Source organism: Crinia signifera, chromosome 2 (assembly GCF_055691185.1).
Source record: "Crinia signifera chromosome 2, ASM5569118v1, whole genome shotgun sequence".
Classification (NCBI taxonomy): domain Eukaryota; kingdom Metazoa; phylum Chordata; class Amphibia; order Anura; family Myobatrachidae; genus Crinia; species Crinia signifera.
In genome coordinates, this window is record NC_139218.1 from 390,318,714 (window position 1) to 390,335,485 (window position 16,772).

General features: G+C 47.2%; 1 protein-coding gene and 1 pseudogene across 2 annotated transcripts in view; both read left to right on the forward strand.

Annotated features, from left to right (window-relative positions):
• The window catches only part of LOC146058214 (uncharacterized), a 79,165-nt gene extending 77,850 nt beyond the window's left edge, over positions 1-1,315 (forward strand). The window contains exon 12 of the mRNA XM_083170358.1: positions 182-1,315. Coding sequence (XP_083026484.1) covers positions 182-714 — 533 coding nt within the window. The 3' untranslated portion in view covers positions 715-1,315. The remainder of the gene's footprint in view (positions 1-181) is intronic.
• Positions 1-16,772, forward strand: part of LOC146058575 (uncharacterized) — a 279,259-nt pseudogene that overhangs the window by 100,862 nt on the left and 161,625 nt on the right. The window contains exon 6 of the transcript XR_014469871.1: positions 16,514-16,586. The product of XR_014469871.1 is annotated as an uncharacterized LOC146058575 (transcript). The remainder of the gene's footprint in view (positions 1-16,513; positions 16,587-16,772) is intronic.

Below are 16,772 nucleotides of genomic sequence, written 5' to 3' on the forward strand. Positions count from 1 at the left end.
CAGCATATATGACGCACCACAAATAACCATTAATAATTCACACAAAATTATCCAGGGCAGACTGGATGGACCACGTGGTTCTTATCTGCCGTCAAATTGTATGCTTCTATGTTATGTTTTTATGACGCGACCCATCCGCTGATGTACAGAGGGTTTATTTCAGTACTTTTGTCCCCAACAGGTCCGCACGCCTCCTCACACTATCCTGAGATGACGCAGCAGTGCTTGGAGTGCCAGCAATGTTTCCCTAATCATGCAGCCCTTGTCACCCATCAGCAAACGCATAGCACAAGTAATCTCAATAGGTGCTCCGTCTGTGGGGTGAGATTCAGCTCCACATTGGCTCTTACCGCCCACCAGCGATGTCACACAGAGGGAAAACTGTTTCACTGCTCTTTCTGTGGAAAATCCTTTCATCAGAGGTCAAATCTTCTTTGCCATGAGAGGTCTCACACCGGGAAGAAGCCATTTTTATGCCTGGAGTGCGGGAAATGTTTTTCAGGAAGGTCTGCTCTCACTATGCACCAGCGGATTCACTCTGGGGACAAGCCATTTATTTGCACAGACTGTGGGAAGTGTTTTACGCAGAGATCCAACCTTGTGAAACACCGGCGCATCCACACCGGGGAGAAGCCGTATGTGTGTTCCCAGTGTGGCTGCTGCTTTTCTGATCGCTCAGCTCTCAATCGGCACAAGAAAACCCACAACGTGTGATCTAGTCTGTTGTTACTAATTTGTTACTTATTTCTCCACCGGTTGCATTTTGTGCTTCCATATTTCTGGGTATAAGCCATACAAATATCACTTCCTGGTCAGACCTCGTACTACTACAGGAGCATCCTCAAGTTCTCATGTTGATGATGCTGTACATTACTTATATAACCTGCAGGTGTCAGTGTTGCTGCTACTGTTCAGGTAGAGGGTTATGGGTAACTGATGAGCGCGTTGTTAGAGACTCTGATGATCAATGGCTGTAACCCGCTGTCACGGACCCACCGGTCGCTCCTCCAGATACGTCAATCTGAGCAGCTCTGGCCATGACTGGGGTTTACTTTGGACACATGAATCCCCTCTGCTAATAGCAAAGCCTGATTTAGCGCTTTCAAATTCCACACAGGGCACCTTGCCGCACCTGACCTCACAATGCAATATAAAAAAGGTAACGTTGACCGCTCGTCTTTGGCTTAAGTCTTTAGAACACAAAATCAGAACTGGAACTATGTATGATTTATTCCAAGATAATACAACAGAGCTTTAGTGATAAAAATGGTTACAAGATAATTAAAAATATTTTAAAAGTACACACATTGATGTAACTCAAACAAAATAAAAGGGAATTAAAAAGACAGAACTGTATCTTACACCCAAGTACTGATTCTGTAGTGGGGGGGGGGGTATCCACATGAAACATCGGGTCACTTCCAGCCAGCTTACTGTTCCCCCAAGAAGTACCAATTTGCTATAGGGAGAGAGTGCAGTTATATCTTCCGAGCCCTCATCCCTCCCACCCTTGGGATTTTGACAATTTCCCTGCGACAGACATTCCCCAAGTCTGATAAGAGATCTTTAGTGGAGGGGGGCGGAGCTGGCCTGTTGTCTGGACACTATTGATCTAACCTCCAATCTGATTTATGAGTGGTCTCTGATCCTAACTTCAGAGAACTATACAGATGGTCACTCTGAGGGAATATGGCAGGCAGCCCCCCTTCAGGTCACATTCAGTTTACACGCATAATACAAAACATTTCCTGATCTCACACATAATAATAGTAGAAGACATGATTTCACAAACACTACCAGCAATACATTCATCTCACACATAATAATAACAGGGGGCATGCTTTATTCGATCCATCACCTGATCGGATCGTGACACCTGCTCCTTAGGAAATCTACCCTCAGTCTTTGACCAGGCACCATCATAGTAACATGATAAAGATGGTAAACAGAAGTGTTTTATTTATTTGTATTCAAAGATATACATATGGCTAATAATCAGGCAGTGTGATAGACACCAGCTACTTACATGTCTAGGTGGGTCCATTGTCAGACATAGTAAGTAATATGGATGTCAGTAGTGGAGAGTCCCACATTCCATCAAACTTGTTTTAACAGCTGAAAATGCCCCCATCCCTGCCATAGCATGTCCTTTGCTTTCACATCCCCATTTGTGTTTGATGGGTTTCATATGAATCATCTTATTAAGAATCACTGGAGAGTTTGTGGGCTAAAAACGGTCACAGCTCAAAGTGAAAGTAAAAACGGGCACTGCTCAAAGTGAAAGTAAAAATGGACACAGCTCAAAGTGAAAGTAAAAATGGACACAGCTCAAAGTGAAAGTAAAAACAATCACAGCTCAAAGTGAAAGCACATTGCAGAAGCTGTCATTTTGACAGGCTTTTAACTAGTACGGTATATTTTACATATGTTTATCATGGACACAGCTGTTAATACACCACATACCTATACCCAGGCAGTAGAACAAAAGGCCATAAACTTGATCACTAGAATCTAGCAGCAGGGCATCTGGCAAACAACAATAGTTCTTATTTAGCCCGCTTGTTAACTAACATCTACTCCAGCAGTGGGGAATCTGCGAACTTCTTTACTACAAACATCAGACATGAGGTCAGGGGGAGACCTTGTAACAAAGCATGTGACGCACCACAAATGACCATGAATGTGGCCACATTGCTTAAATAAAATACAGAGAGCTCAGCACTCACCATAGTAAACTCACTCACCTTAACATATAAATAATGGTGTTTTGGCTAATGGATTGATCAATGCCTTTAAGCTTGCACCCCCAATATCAGGGGACCCCATTTCACTGCAAATTCTATCTACCACCCAGACTCTTGAGAACCTGGCAACTGCTCAAATATATGCTCAATGGTTTAAAGCTCACCTGCCAACTAACTCATGGCTTTTAAAGGTGAGTCTGTCACCAACACCGCCATGCATTCTCCATTTGTGATATACAATGGGTTGTTCTGAAGAGCTCAAAGACTTCAAGTGGGGCGCAGTGACCGGATACCTCCACCTACGCAAATGACATGGTTTGTTAGATTTCATCCCTGCTGGATACTCCACGGTAAACTGTAAGTATTATTATTAGAGAGTGGAAGAAGGAGACTTCCTAAGATGGGAGTTCTATTTTAGATGGGGTGTTGCTAAGGGGAACCAATCAGATACTATCGGGGGAAATTTACTAAGAATACGACTCAGTCGTATTCTTATGCCCTAATATGAATCAATGATATATTTTTATATCATAAATAGGACAGATTTACTTATCTGAAGTATCTACTGATTCGTGTTTGCCCAACGGTGTAGGTGGCCGTATCCTACCAGATTAGTATTTAGCAGCCATATATACATATTATACAAGTCCCCCTTGCCAAAGTATTAACCCCCGGACTAGTCAGCCCGGGCCTGGACCCTGGGGAAGTGGGGACCCCCCCTTGCCTGGGGCTGTCCCCGGTGCCCCTGGGCTGTGGGCACCGGGCTGATGTTTGTGTAAAAGAAAGATTAAACTATTGGGTTCTGCTATGGAACTATGAGTCCCAGCAAGCCTGGGCCACATACTGAGACTTGGGGAACCATAAGTCCCAGCATGCAGCCCATTAATTACACAAACACAGCTGAAAAATGAAACTTTAATACACACAGAGCCCATACATACAGATACTCACCTACATCTTGACATGAAGCTTCAGTCCCCTTTGTGATGATAAAAGATGGACCTGGACTGAAAACCTTTATATTCACCTCTCATTTCAAACAGTGTAATATACTTTGTAATCCATGGCCCAGGCGGCGATGGTGCCGGGAGGGGGTGGGGCAGAGATGCTGGCGGGAGATGGGGGTGTGTGGATGGAGATGCTGGCAGGGAGGGTGGTGGTAATTATAATTGTTCTAGGGTATTTAAGGAGGTGCGGACATGGATCCACACGTGACCGGTGGGGGGGGTGTGTGTGTGTGTGTGTGTCATGCTGTAGGGGGGGGGAGGTGTGTGGGCAGAGAAACTGCTGGGAGATATGTTGGGGGGGGGGGGTGTGGGTGGAGATGATGGCAGGAGGGGGGTTGGGGGTGCGGGCAGAGATGCTGGCAGGTATTTAATTGTTTTTATGATACTTGTTTCCTAGCACGGCGCCCACTAAGCAAATAGCTTAGTGGGCTATTCTGCGTAGGAAAATCGCATCGCATACCGTGTGTAGTGCTGTGCTAGTGCTGTCCATATCAAGTGCACAGGAGTGCTTATACAATGAAATATCGCATAGGATGACATGGCACCAAATGCGATGCGATCCGATATTTCATTGTACAAGCACCCATGCTATGAGATGTGATGGGTGCTTACTATGACATGTGATGTGGTTACGTGTGATGGGTACAATTGTAAGCACCTCTGGCATTGTTTTGCATCACCCCCCGTATCCACGCCACCTCGAAGCGTGGCGAAACGCGTCCTCCAACCTTTTCATACCCCACTATCCACCTCGGTGTGGAGTTGATTTTATTTACTGTGGCTGCGCTTGCCACACTACATAAAATCAACTCCACGCCGAGGTGGATAGAGGGGATATGAAAAGGTTGGAGGACGCGTTCTGCTGCGCTTCGGGGTGGCGTGGATAGTGCTGGTGTTTTAGGAACACATTCACACCTGCACATTCATACAGCTGACACGGTAATGACGACATGTGTTAACTAATAACTCATTTACTTAACAAATTTGATTAAACTAGCATAAATAATTGAAGAACATTCATTAGTGAAAATCGCATCGCATGCTAGTACTATGCGTAGCAAATCTGGGCGCCGTGCTAGGAAACAAGTACCAATTTTACTTACTGTCAGGGGCGGATTTAGGGGTCAGGCCGCCACTAGGCACAACATCCCCCCCCCCTACTATTAGACGTGAAGGGAGCTTGGGGAAGAGAGACAAAGATAGGAGCGGGAGGAGAGAAAGAATTAGAGAGTTTGGGCAGGTGGAGAAAGTACATAAGGGAGGAGAGACAGGTATATGGGGAGAGAAAAACAGGAGAGAGGGGGCTGGGGGAGAGAGAGAGGAGGAGAGAGTGAGAGCGCAGGGATTTGAAAGGCTTCAGACAACACATAATAATGTCCACTACTCCCCTCCACCAGCACTGGCTGCACTGTGCCTCCCCCCTATTCCCCTTCTGTGTTGGTGGCACTACTGTGTACCTGAAAGCCATGGCAGTGTCTCTTGGTCTTCCTTCCCTGGCTCCTGCAGCTCAGCCTCAGGTTCTCCCTCTCACCAGCGCTGGCAAGGGGAGCTTGGAACGGTGGGTGCGATGTTGGAGGGAAGAGCGCGGGACTGAGATGGCGTTAGTACAATGTGACCGCGGCTCGCTGGCTCCTCTGGTAGCTCTCTTAGCAGCGCCAGCGGAGGGAGCATGGGATCCTGGTGAGAGGGAATGGGACTTGCTCTTCTGACGCACCTGGGACAAAGCAGGGTACTCGGAAAACAGAGACTGGGCTGCCAGAGGGGAGAAGGGGGCGGGGCATATATTTCTCTGTCCTGGCAGGGTACAGGGAAGACGGACCGGGCTGCCTGAGGGGAGAAGGGGGTGGGGCTTACCACTCTGACCTGTCTGGGACAGAGTAGGGTGCATGAAAATCTGGGAGCCTGGGTTGCCTGATGGGAAGAAGGGGTGTGGCTTGCTACCCTGACATCCCTCCCACCTGGGGCAGACTGTACAGGGTAGAAGGAAAGCCTACTCTGTCGCTGTGCACGGTCTCCACAGCCACTGTATGCATATAACAAGACAGGTCATATGCTCTTGCTCACTCACTCCAGCCGCATATAAATGAATCAGCGCAGTATGGGGCGAGCGCAGCCACTGAAAGCTGCAGGGAGACCGGCCCACCGGTAAACGATCTTGTTCAAATCCCTTCCGCAGGCCCCCCCCCCCCTCCCGGGACACCACTCACTGGGGCTGCTAACTGTTGAAGAAGTGCTTCACGCTCACTGGCACCTCTGGCTGCCTGTGTGGTGTGACTGGCAGTACAGATGGCAACAGTAAGCTATTGAAGCTAGCAGAGCAGGGAGAGCTCTTCTTCAGGCCGGCGGCTCCCTGCTCCGCATACTCAGCACGTCTGCTACTGCACCCCCTTACCCAGCGAAGGACTGGGCTGCCGAATCGGCCTGGCATTTGTGCATGTGCGCGACCTTTGTCGCACGCGTGCACACATCCAACGCGCATGTTCGTGCTGCCTCTCCCAGCTTGCAGGAGAGAGGGGAATAGTGGCATGTGATGTCCTCTCTCTCCTGGACCTCAGCGGCGCACAGAGAGAGCCACCGCGAGTCCAGCGGCATTCTCTGTTTCGATCGGGAGGCGGAGCCTCCACCTTGCACAAAGAAGTCGGCCCACCTGGATATTAGCCCGGCCCTGCCCTTACCGCTTACCTACCATGGTAAACAGGCTTCTGATTGGCTGTCATTAGCCAACCAGCAGGCCGGCCTATCACTGATTTGTAACTACCCCTAACACCAGGTATTACAGTCCAATAACTCCCAGCCGCCCAGCCATACCACCAACAGGCCCTAGCACTCCGCATGGGAGGAGTCTGGAGTATGAGAAGCCACTCCCTGATGTGGAGCAAAGTGAGCAGTGACTGCTACATGGTTTGCGCATAGATCTGGTCAGTGCGGGAAAAGGCTGGTGCCGCCCATCATCAGCATTGTACAAACCCTCAGCTTGACGAAAAACGGGAGGGAGAGGATGTAAACCCAAAAGACACGTACACCTAACATTAGGCTACGCCCTTCCAAGGTCCCTATTTGCCACCAGAAGCAGAGCTTTGTAACGCCGCCATGGCGCTGGTTGCTGGCACCGGCTCACGCTAGTAATCACAGTGTCTGAGTGACGGCGGCGGCCATTTTGTTGGTTACCTTTGCAAAAAGATGCACATAGACACGGTCTTCTGAAACATGGCCGCGGCCCTATATGTCCGCATAGAAGGAGCTGAGTCACTAGGGTATTCATTGTACACTTCCTGTCTCCCGGGCACCGGCAGGAGGCGCATCACGTGACTGCAACCTATCTGTTCTGGACATTGTAGTTCTACCGCCTCATGCCGTCTGAGTGTGTACTGCGAAGGCCTATAGTAGCTCCCATCAGCCCTTGCGGCGCACTGGTGTACAGAGGCTTGCATAGTGACTGTCCGTCGGCCGGGGACACCTCCTTCTGCAGGGTGAGGTATGGACTGCTGTTATTGTTGTCGTGTAGGTAGTACATGTTTTATGAGAAGCCCCCCTCCCCCCATCCCACGTCACAGGGGCCAGAGTATACACACAGAGGATACACTGATCAGCAGCCATTGTTATTAGCAGTGGCTGAGCTTTGTGTTCTGAGATGTAAATGTGATTATATGTATATGTGTCTGTGATGTGTTAAAGTGCGTACACACTTAGCGATATATTGATACATCATCGGCTAGTGTGTTCGAGCGATATATCTGGAAACGGCATCATTCACTTATATATCGCGCCGGCTGTGCAACACAGGCGATGCCAGATATATATAAAGATATAAAGGCGCATCGAGCTGTGTGTACGGGGGATCTGCTTACTGACCGTACAGCCGTGCCGGTAGCCGCCAGTGATTGACAGCTCAGGGGGCGGGCACACGTAGATGTATGGAGAACACGATGCCCAAGCCGTCTGTAGATCTATCTATTAGTGTGTACCCAGCTTTAGGGGTCGATCTTATTAAACCTGAAGAGTCCGAGTTGGCGTTCAAGTGCTGTTTTAATGCTGAATTTAACCCTAACTTGCACTCTTCGCAGGGCCGAATTCACTGAAAATTTCTCGCACCCCTATAGAGGTGCACCCGGTGTCGTGATGATTTGCAAATCATCCGCCCCCCTTCGGGGTTAATAGGATCGGGTGTTTTACTAGGGTCACTCCTTCCAGCATAACAGGAAGATGAATGCCACTGTAAAACCCCATACACACTATATGACCGTCTCTACCGCCGATATCAATGATATGGGGGTAATCCCGAGCAAACGAGATTGTGCGTACACACTGAGCGATATCGGTAAACATGGTAGATTTTGGTGGTTTCTGCGCTATATGTTCAAAAATCAGCTCTTTTAATGGGATGAATTTAGGGGATTTGGTAAAAAGCGCTAAATAAAAAGAAATAATAATATAAAATGTAGTTATTGCGGTGGAATCAATATACTTGTATAGAGTGGTACCTGTAAAAAAATTGTAGCGTTAGTGATGTTTACACCCTTTTGGGGGAATAAGTATGTTTAGAAAGAGGCCGGTACCTTTCCCTGTACTAACCCTATTCCGGGAGGTGGTCACTCTGTTGCAGTCGGTGTTGGTTTCAGGCTGTAGTGTCAAAGCTGCCACTTGATGTTATTGTGGCCGTGACAGGCAGATAACATATTCCCCAAAAGGGTGTAAACATCACTAACGCTACAATTTATTTACGGGTACCACTCTATACAAGTATATTGATTCTACCGCAATAACTACATTTTATATTATTATTTATTTTTATTTAGTGCTTTTTACCAAATCCCCTAAAGATATCGGTAAACAGTAGTGTCAGCGATGTCACCAACACCCAGCTCCTCCCCCCTGCTGTAGTGGACATCATGGATGATATTGAGTACCCATACTAAAGCCAATAGCGACAGAGGCAGGAGCACTGCTACTTTCTACATCATGATCCCTACCTCGCTAATGGTGCTCCCTCGTTTGTACATTCAGGACAGCGGTTAATTTATTATTTATTTATGATCAGTTTCTTATATAGCGCAGCATATTCCGTTGCGCTTTACAAAGGAGACAGTGACCGTTACAGACAGTCAAAAGGTAGGAGGGCCCTGCTCGCAAGCTTACAATCTATAGGGAAATAGGCATTGATACATAAGGATAGATACTGTATTCTTTATTGCATCGATTCCACCAGAATGCAAGGTTCTGGAATTTGATAAGCTTGCCTGAAGAGATGAGTTTTCAGGGAACGCTTATAGGTTTGGAGACTGGGGGAGAGTCTTATTGTGCTTGGGAGGGCATTCCACAGAGTGGGTGCAGCCCGAAGAAAGTCCTGCAGTCGGGAATGGGAGCGAGTAATGAGTGTGGATGAGAGACGTAGAGGTCGGGTTGGATGATATTTTGAGAAGAGATGTATGTTGGTGTAGTTTGGTTTATGGCTTTGTGTGTAAGTAAAAGAATTTTTTATTGAATACGGTAGAATACAGGTAACCAATGAAGTGACTGACAGAGCGGATCTGCAGACGATGAACGTCTGGCTAGGAAGATCAGCCTCGCAGCTACATTCATGATGGATTAATGACGCGTGGATATGTGCCGATATTTAGCATACACACTAAGATGGTTTAAACCATATATCGCTCCGGAGGGGGGAAATGAGTGATGTTGTTTTAAAATATCGCTGAAGGTGCCCATAGATGGTGCAATGGCATCGCATAGTACAAAAAGTATGTGCTGCGCATATTGTTTGTACTGTCTTCTGATCGCATCGCATCATATTGCACGCAAAACGCATGCAATGCGATCCAGCCCATAACTGGTGTGATAATAGCATCGTGTATGAGGCTTAAGCAAATGTTTTTTTTTTTTTTTTTTTTAAGATATTGCTCACCGGGCCAAAGTGAGTGATTGTTTTTTTATTTATTTTTTTCTAGGGCAGGGGTTCCAAACTTTTTTTCAGTCACGGCACCCTAGAGAAATCTAGAAGTAAAATATTAAATGAAGTAAATGGTATCATCCATGGGGTCATTAATACGGTGAGGGACATGATTCACTTATGTTTGTCCACGTATTTTCTCATTGGTAGCCGCCAGTACTGGTTTTACCTGTTACATTCAATATAAACAAAAGTCCAGAGGCGCCCCAAGGTGCCCAAATGCATGGAGCAGTTCTGTTTGCACCTTAAGGTCCATACACACTGGGCGACAATGGGGACAGTCGCTGGGCTGAAAATTGCTCAGTGCATACACACTGATCGCTCTTCGCCTGTTAATGCGCTTTTGCCCAGGGTGGACGACTTTCATGAAAAGCCGTCCACCCCGTCGTTCATCTGCTGGTAATACCAGCAGATGGGTGGCGGTGACCGGCGATGACGCAGGCGCGAGAATCTGCGCTCATCGCCGCCCCGTACACACTGAGCGGCTTTTGAGCTGAAAGCAGCTCAAACGAGTAAACTAAGCTGCATTCAGTTCAAAATCGCCCAGTGTGTATGGGCCTTTAGTTCCAAGCGATTACAAATGATTGCGAGGACCCCTTGCTGGTCATACAGACTCCCATCATTTCGGGTAAATACTAGCCTCCAGCTGGGCAATGGACCGGAATTTTACCTTATTGAAATAATTTACCGAACACTATATTCCCCTTACCCCCAGGGGATTGGCTTGGACTAGGCTTGCTCGCCCATCAGGAATATTGATAATACTGGTACCAAGGGGTTACATACTGATTTTAATGTGATTGGTTTGTTTTGTATGTATTCATTGTTTTCAGTACAATGATAGTTTCCCTATTTTATACCCCTTTCACATCGCACTTTTAAAACGGTATATTGCCGTTTTTTTTTCCATTTTAAAACGTTTAAGGCTGCAGTGTGAAAGGGCCAGAGTTGATTTACCGGTTAAGGTTAACCGGTATTTCAACACGGTTAAAAAGCAGAGTCCTACACGTTTTAAAGCCGTTTTTTTGGCAGTTTGAACAGCTCTATTTCAATGGCTTGAAACGTGTCCCTTGGGGGTTAATTGGGTTGAATGTTTGAATGGTATTAAATGATTTTTAAAACGGTTTTCACCTGCAATGTGAAAGGTCTCAAGGCTCTGACCCGTTTTAAAGTCCCATTTAAGAATACCGTGTCATTACCCATTTCTGCAATGTGAAAGCAGTATTATGCCCCTTTCAGACCGCACTTTAAAAACGGTATATTGCCTTTTTTTTACCGTTTTAAAACGGTAATGTGTGCGGTCTGAAAGGTGCAGGACCACTTAACCGGTTAGAAAAAAACGTTTTTTCTAACCGGTTAAAATGCAGGGTCCTACCCGTTTCAGAACCGGTATTTTAGGCTCAAAATCGGTTCTGAAACGGTATTTAGGACCCAGCCAATGAGCTGGGTCCTAAATTCAGCACAGTGAATACTTAATGAGCGCTCATTAAGTATTCACAGCACTGGAGCCCCCCCCCCCCGCGAGTCGACACCCCCCCCCCCCCCCCCCCCCCCCGGCGTGTCGTGTGGTTCCCGGCACTGCAGCTCAGTATGCTCGGAAAGCACTTATGAAGAAAGTGTCTTTCAGAAAATGGCTGCCCCCATACGAAAGACAGTTTTTTTAAACAGGGTTTCCTATGGGGCAGCCATTTTCTGGAAGACCCTTTTTTTCATAAGTGCTTTCCGAGCATACTGAGCTGCAGTGCCGGGATCCACAACGGAGGTACCGGCACGGGGTAAGTCGACGGGGGGGCCGACGCGCGGGGGGCGTCGACACACGCAAGGGGGGGGGGGGGAGCTGCACGGAGGGGAGGGCTGAAGGCTGCACTGGCTTTGACCCTGTATTTGGAAAGTTTCCAAAAACGGGTCTGCCAGTGTCAAAAAATCGGCACTTAAACGGTAATATACCGTTTAAGTGCTGCGGTGTGAAAGGGGTTTTATCTGGCAGACCCGTTTTTGGAAACGTTTCCAAATACAGGGTCAAAGCCAGAGATGCGGTCTGAAAGCAGCATTATTGTAATACATTTTTATGATTATTGTGAAACTTTACTAATATATTTTGTATTCAGTGTAAAGGTGTGTTCATACTGTGCGAATTTGTTTGCGATTTGATTTGTGTCCAATCGAACAGCAAAACGCATTTGATCTGTACTATATAGTTTTGCCTGCAGTCTATTTTTCTATTCGATTTTTATGCCGTGCATCGCGATCGAATCGGCATGAACTGCGGCTGTAAACTGTTCGATGTCCATTCGACTTTGATTCGGTTTCCATCCGTTATTGCTTATATAAGAAAAATTGAATAGAAAAACAGACCAAATCGGACTGTGTGTACGAGGCGTCACCGCGCGATGTTCTACCTTTCTTTGTTTATTTTGAATAGGAGAGCTTTAAGCTTGGCCATTCATCAGAATGACCTGATCCGATGCAGGTGGAACGAGCGATCGTATGTGCTTTCAAAGCACAAATGATCTGCTTACGAACGCAAGCAAAGCCGATGGATCATACGCGCAGCACGTATGATCTGAGATCGAACTCTCGGCCCCTGGAACCGTGCATCGAAGCGATATTCTTCATATGCACGCAACCCATTGTATTATCGTTCAGGGGTATGGCCAGATTTACTCCTCCCCCCCCCCCATTGTTTAGAAACAATGCATGCAAATAGGCCCTTATTCAGATCTGATTGCAGTACAAATTTATTCTCAAAATGGGCAAAACCATGTGCACTGCAGGTGGGGCAGATGTAACATGTGCAGAGAGAGTTAGATTTGGGTGGGGTGTGTTGAAACTGAAATCTAAATTGCAGTGTAAAAATAATGCAGGCAGTATTTACCCTGCACAGAAACAAAATAACGTGCACAAATCTAACTCTCTCTGCACATGTTACAAAACCACCTGCAGTGCACATGGTTTTGCCCATTTTGAGAACAAATTTGTGTTGCGATCAGATCTGAATAAAGGCCATAGATTGTAAGGTGGATGGTTGGATATGGCTTTAACCCCGAGAATTTTCCGGGCTGTGCCTCAGTGTCCAGTCTGGCAAGCCCGGAAAATTCTCGGTATTGCCACTGTTTACAGCCGGGCTCCCTCCCCTCCTCCCCCCTCCGGGTTTTGTATTGAAGGCGCCGGCTTATGACAAGCCGGCTGCTGGGGACAGGATGCGGGGGCGCAGGCCTGGGCAGCCGCTGATTGACAGTGCAGCGGCGCTGCCCGCACCCAGGTAGGCAGTGGTGTTTTTTTTTTTTTTTTTAAGGGAGCGCTCCCCATAAAAAACTCGCCTAGTGGGGAGCTCTCCCCAAAAAAAACCACCACTGAAGAGGTTAAAGGAATTATTGGAGTAATTTGGTCAAAAAGATAATGTTATATTTACTTAGGTCAAAAATAAACTATAGTTGTATTCATTTAAGCCAAATGGGCTGACTGTGTTTGTTTTTAATTCGAAAATCCATTTACTTTCCCTCTGACATCATTCTGTAGCCAAATCTCCTCCTCATAAAGTGACCGGTGATAACGCAGTAGCCAATTGGCCTCTAACTTCCATGTTACCAGCTAGGTTTACAAATGACAGTTAGTAGCTGACTGGCCGCTGCGTTATCACCGTCCTCTTAATCACTTTACCAGGCCTAATAAAGGCTTAATATGTTAGTGAGCACGTCATTAATAAGAAGCAGAAGCTAATAGAATGTTAAATAATGTTTCCGAAACCAGCCAGGCCCCACCAACCCAGGGATCACATGACCAATATGGAGCTGACATTGTATTCCCTTCCCTCAGGAGACGTCACCTGAAGACCAACCATGGAGGTCCTGGTCCTGGAACATATCCGGCACTCGCTACTGACTGACAGGAACAAAGACCTGATCATAGACAAGCTGCTGAGCCTCACCATGGAGATTATCTGTTTGCTGACGAGAGAGGTGAGAGGCGCTGAGCAGTGGCCGCCAGGGATTGTGGGTAGGAGCAGGCAGATGCCCCCTGTGTGTGTCTCCTGCCTCTTATGGTTACAGACATATATACAGCACAGGAAAGAAAGCAAAGGTGGTGGAGCGCTCAAGATTAATATATTAAAAATGAATCACTAAAAAGTCTGCTCAATCGGGTATCACAATATATAACGTTAGTTTAATATGAATGAATTTTTAGCAACATACTATACGAATCACAATACATAAACCGTAAAGAAAAAGAATAAGTAAAAAATATATAAAAATGCACTCCAATAACAGTTGGATGGACCGTATACTTAGAACGTGTCCCGCATGTTCCTAGTATGCTCTCCTGCAAATTGGTGTAGTAACCCAGATGTTACTTCGCAGATAATACTGGTTTGGTTGGTGTCCATAAACCTGGCTGGATGCCTTGTTTGGTAGAATAGTGGCACTGTTTGCGATCAGTATAGGCTCCAAGTTGTTAGCATCTATGGTACCATATAAGATTGTCCAGTGGACGAAGCAACTTTTTGTGGGTCACAATGCACAAAGGTAGTTAAGAGCTGATCCAAGTGGGGTAATAGGTAGGTCCAATATGGGAGTGTGCACTGATGCGTTTCGTCGTCCTGGGAAAAAGTTGTCCCAGGATGACGAAACGCGTCAGGCCACACTCCCATACTGGACCTTGACCACAGAGATGGTGCAGAGCTGCTATCCTGCCTATATACAGCTGGCATTACTGTATGTGGGGAGATTACTGTATTATATACATAGGGCGGTGTCTTACATATTGGTTCTCTCTTAGGATTTCATTGTTGTGAGAAAGTCAGGAGACCAGGTGACCAACGTCAGCACCCCCCCTGTGCCAGACAAAAGCAACCAAACCCAGAGCCCAAACACAGAGGCTCCGTCTCATGTTCCAAAAGAGAAGTGGAACCGTGATGGAAGTATCCTGGTTCCTGCTGAGGTACATCACAGAGAGACAGTAGAGGTGAGCGCTCTTATTGTACATTTAGCTGTATATTTCTAGGGAAAACGCTGCTTTTTGTTATATAATAAGTGCTATAAAGGTGTTTGGTCACTGATTGATGTTGTACTATAGTGTAACAATACTGATATCACTGGACCCCTGGTGATTGGTCAGGGCACACTCTATAATACCCCTTTTCCACTTGCAGTCCCGGGTTATACCCGGGAATGTGTTCCCGGATGCTTCCTGGGACACTACCCGGGAATGTACCCTTTCACACTGGACTCAGACCTGGGATCGACCCGGGACAGCCCCATTCACACTGATCCTGGGAAATCACTGCAAATACCATATAAAACACAGTCTGGTAAAAAAAAAAAGACCTTGTGAATGTTTGGGATGTGTCAGTGTTCCCTGCTATCTGCATTTATCTGTACAACATGTTACCACCGATTGCGGAGTGCCGCCTGTGAACTATGGAAGGAGCGGGCTGTTTAAGCTCTGCGGGGAATCGCACAAGTCCCGATGCCAGCGAGCAGGCTTCCACCTCATGGCGGGCCCCCGTACTGACAAACACTCAGTGCCCATGTGTGCCAGGATACGGGAAATCTATCCCTCTGTTTATTCTAACACAAATGTGGGGTGGCATGGTGCCAGAGCAAATCCTGACTACAGAACGCTGCATTCACAGCCCCACAGCAAGGCACCTGAACATGAACAACACTGAAATGGAGTGTCTGTACCGTAGGAGCGGTCTCCTCTGCGGTCAGATGCCGCCGCTGCACAGCCTGTGTGTCACGCAGACCCCGCCGGGAGAACTGGCTGTTGGAATCGATTCTGGGGTAGTGTAAAGTCCCACGGGACCATTCACACTGACTGTATCCCGTGTCGATTCCGGGTCCTACCCAGGTCAGGACCTGGGTAGAGATCCCAGAATGCTGAACACGGGATATTCCTCCAAGACCCTTTCACACTTCACTAAATCCCGGGTTGATGCGCGTTCATGTGCAAAAACCCGGGATATTTTTGCAAGTGGAAAAAGGGTATTATTGATCCCTGACCCATTATCTCCCATAGTGCCCTGCAGGGGAATGTATTACACGGTACTCCTAGGTGTGTGGGTAAGTGATGTAACCAGCTCTCCTATGCTGCAGGTGCCTGGGAAGTGTAAGGATATGGAGGTCTCGTTCTCTGTGACAGAGTGGGACTATTCAGGCGGACACAAGGACAATGTAATGGACCCTCCACAGCTGCCTGAATCAGTGGGTAAGAGAATGTCTGTCAGGGGGTGTGTCTGTATCCTGCACCATCCAGTCACTTCTCTCCGCCCCTCTCCCTGGTGATTGGCTGTTACTGATCGCTGCAGATTGGCCCTAATTGGCCTCCATCACTTTGCATGTGGGTCCAAAGCGACTGCCAATTCCAGCTGACATCTGACCCCCATCTATCGGATGTTGGGGCTGGTGGAAGGTTGGATGACACATTCTCCCCCAGTGTCACTAGTCATGATGACCCTCGGGAGGTGACCTCCCACCCAGATACATGTAACGTGCAGGGCTGTTACTCCCGACACCTAGTGACAGGTCCTGTGCAGTGATATGTGCTGCTGTTATTACTAAGCATTGCTATATGGCTGTCATTGTCTGTTCTCCCCGCAGGTGAGTGTAGCTCTAGAAGCCCCCCAGGACGATGTGAGACCCCTCTGTATTCCCGGCATCATATAAAGGAAGAGGACTGTATTCTCATAGAGGATGATCAGGTAGCGGGACTAGATACATTATCTCTTCTGTATTATGTTACTGTCATATCCTTATCCTGTGTATCCTTCTAGTATAGACGCTCAGTGTAATAATATCTCTGTCCATGTATGACAGGATGAGCTGGAACACAGGATGTATGAACCGCAGTGTAAGGAAGAGCAGCCGATCCCTGATCCCAGCAGCTCAGGTGAGACAGCAGCGGGATTGGGTCACATGACCGATACATTTGGCCCTTCTTCAGATCTGATCGCAGTACAAATTTGTTCTCAAAATGGGCAAAACCATGTGCACTGCAGGTGGGGCAGATGTAACATGTGCAGAGAGAGTTAGATTTGGGTGGGGTGTGTTGAAACTGAAATCTAAATTGCAGTGT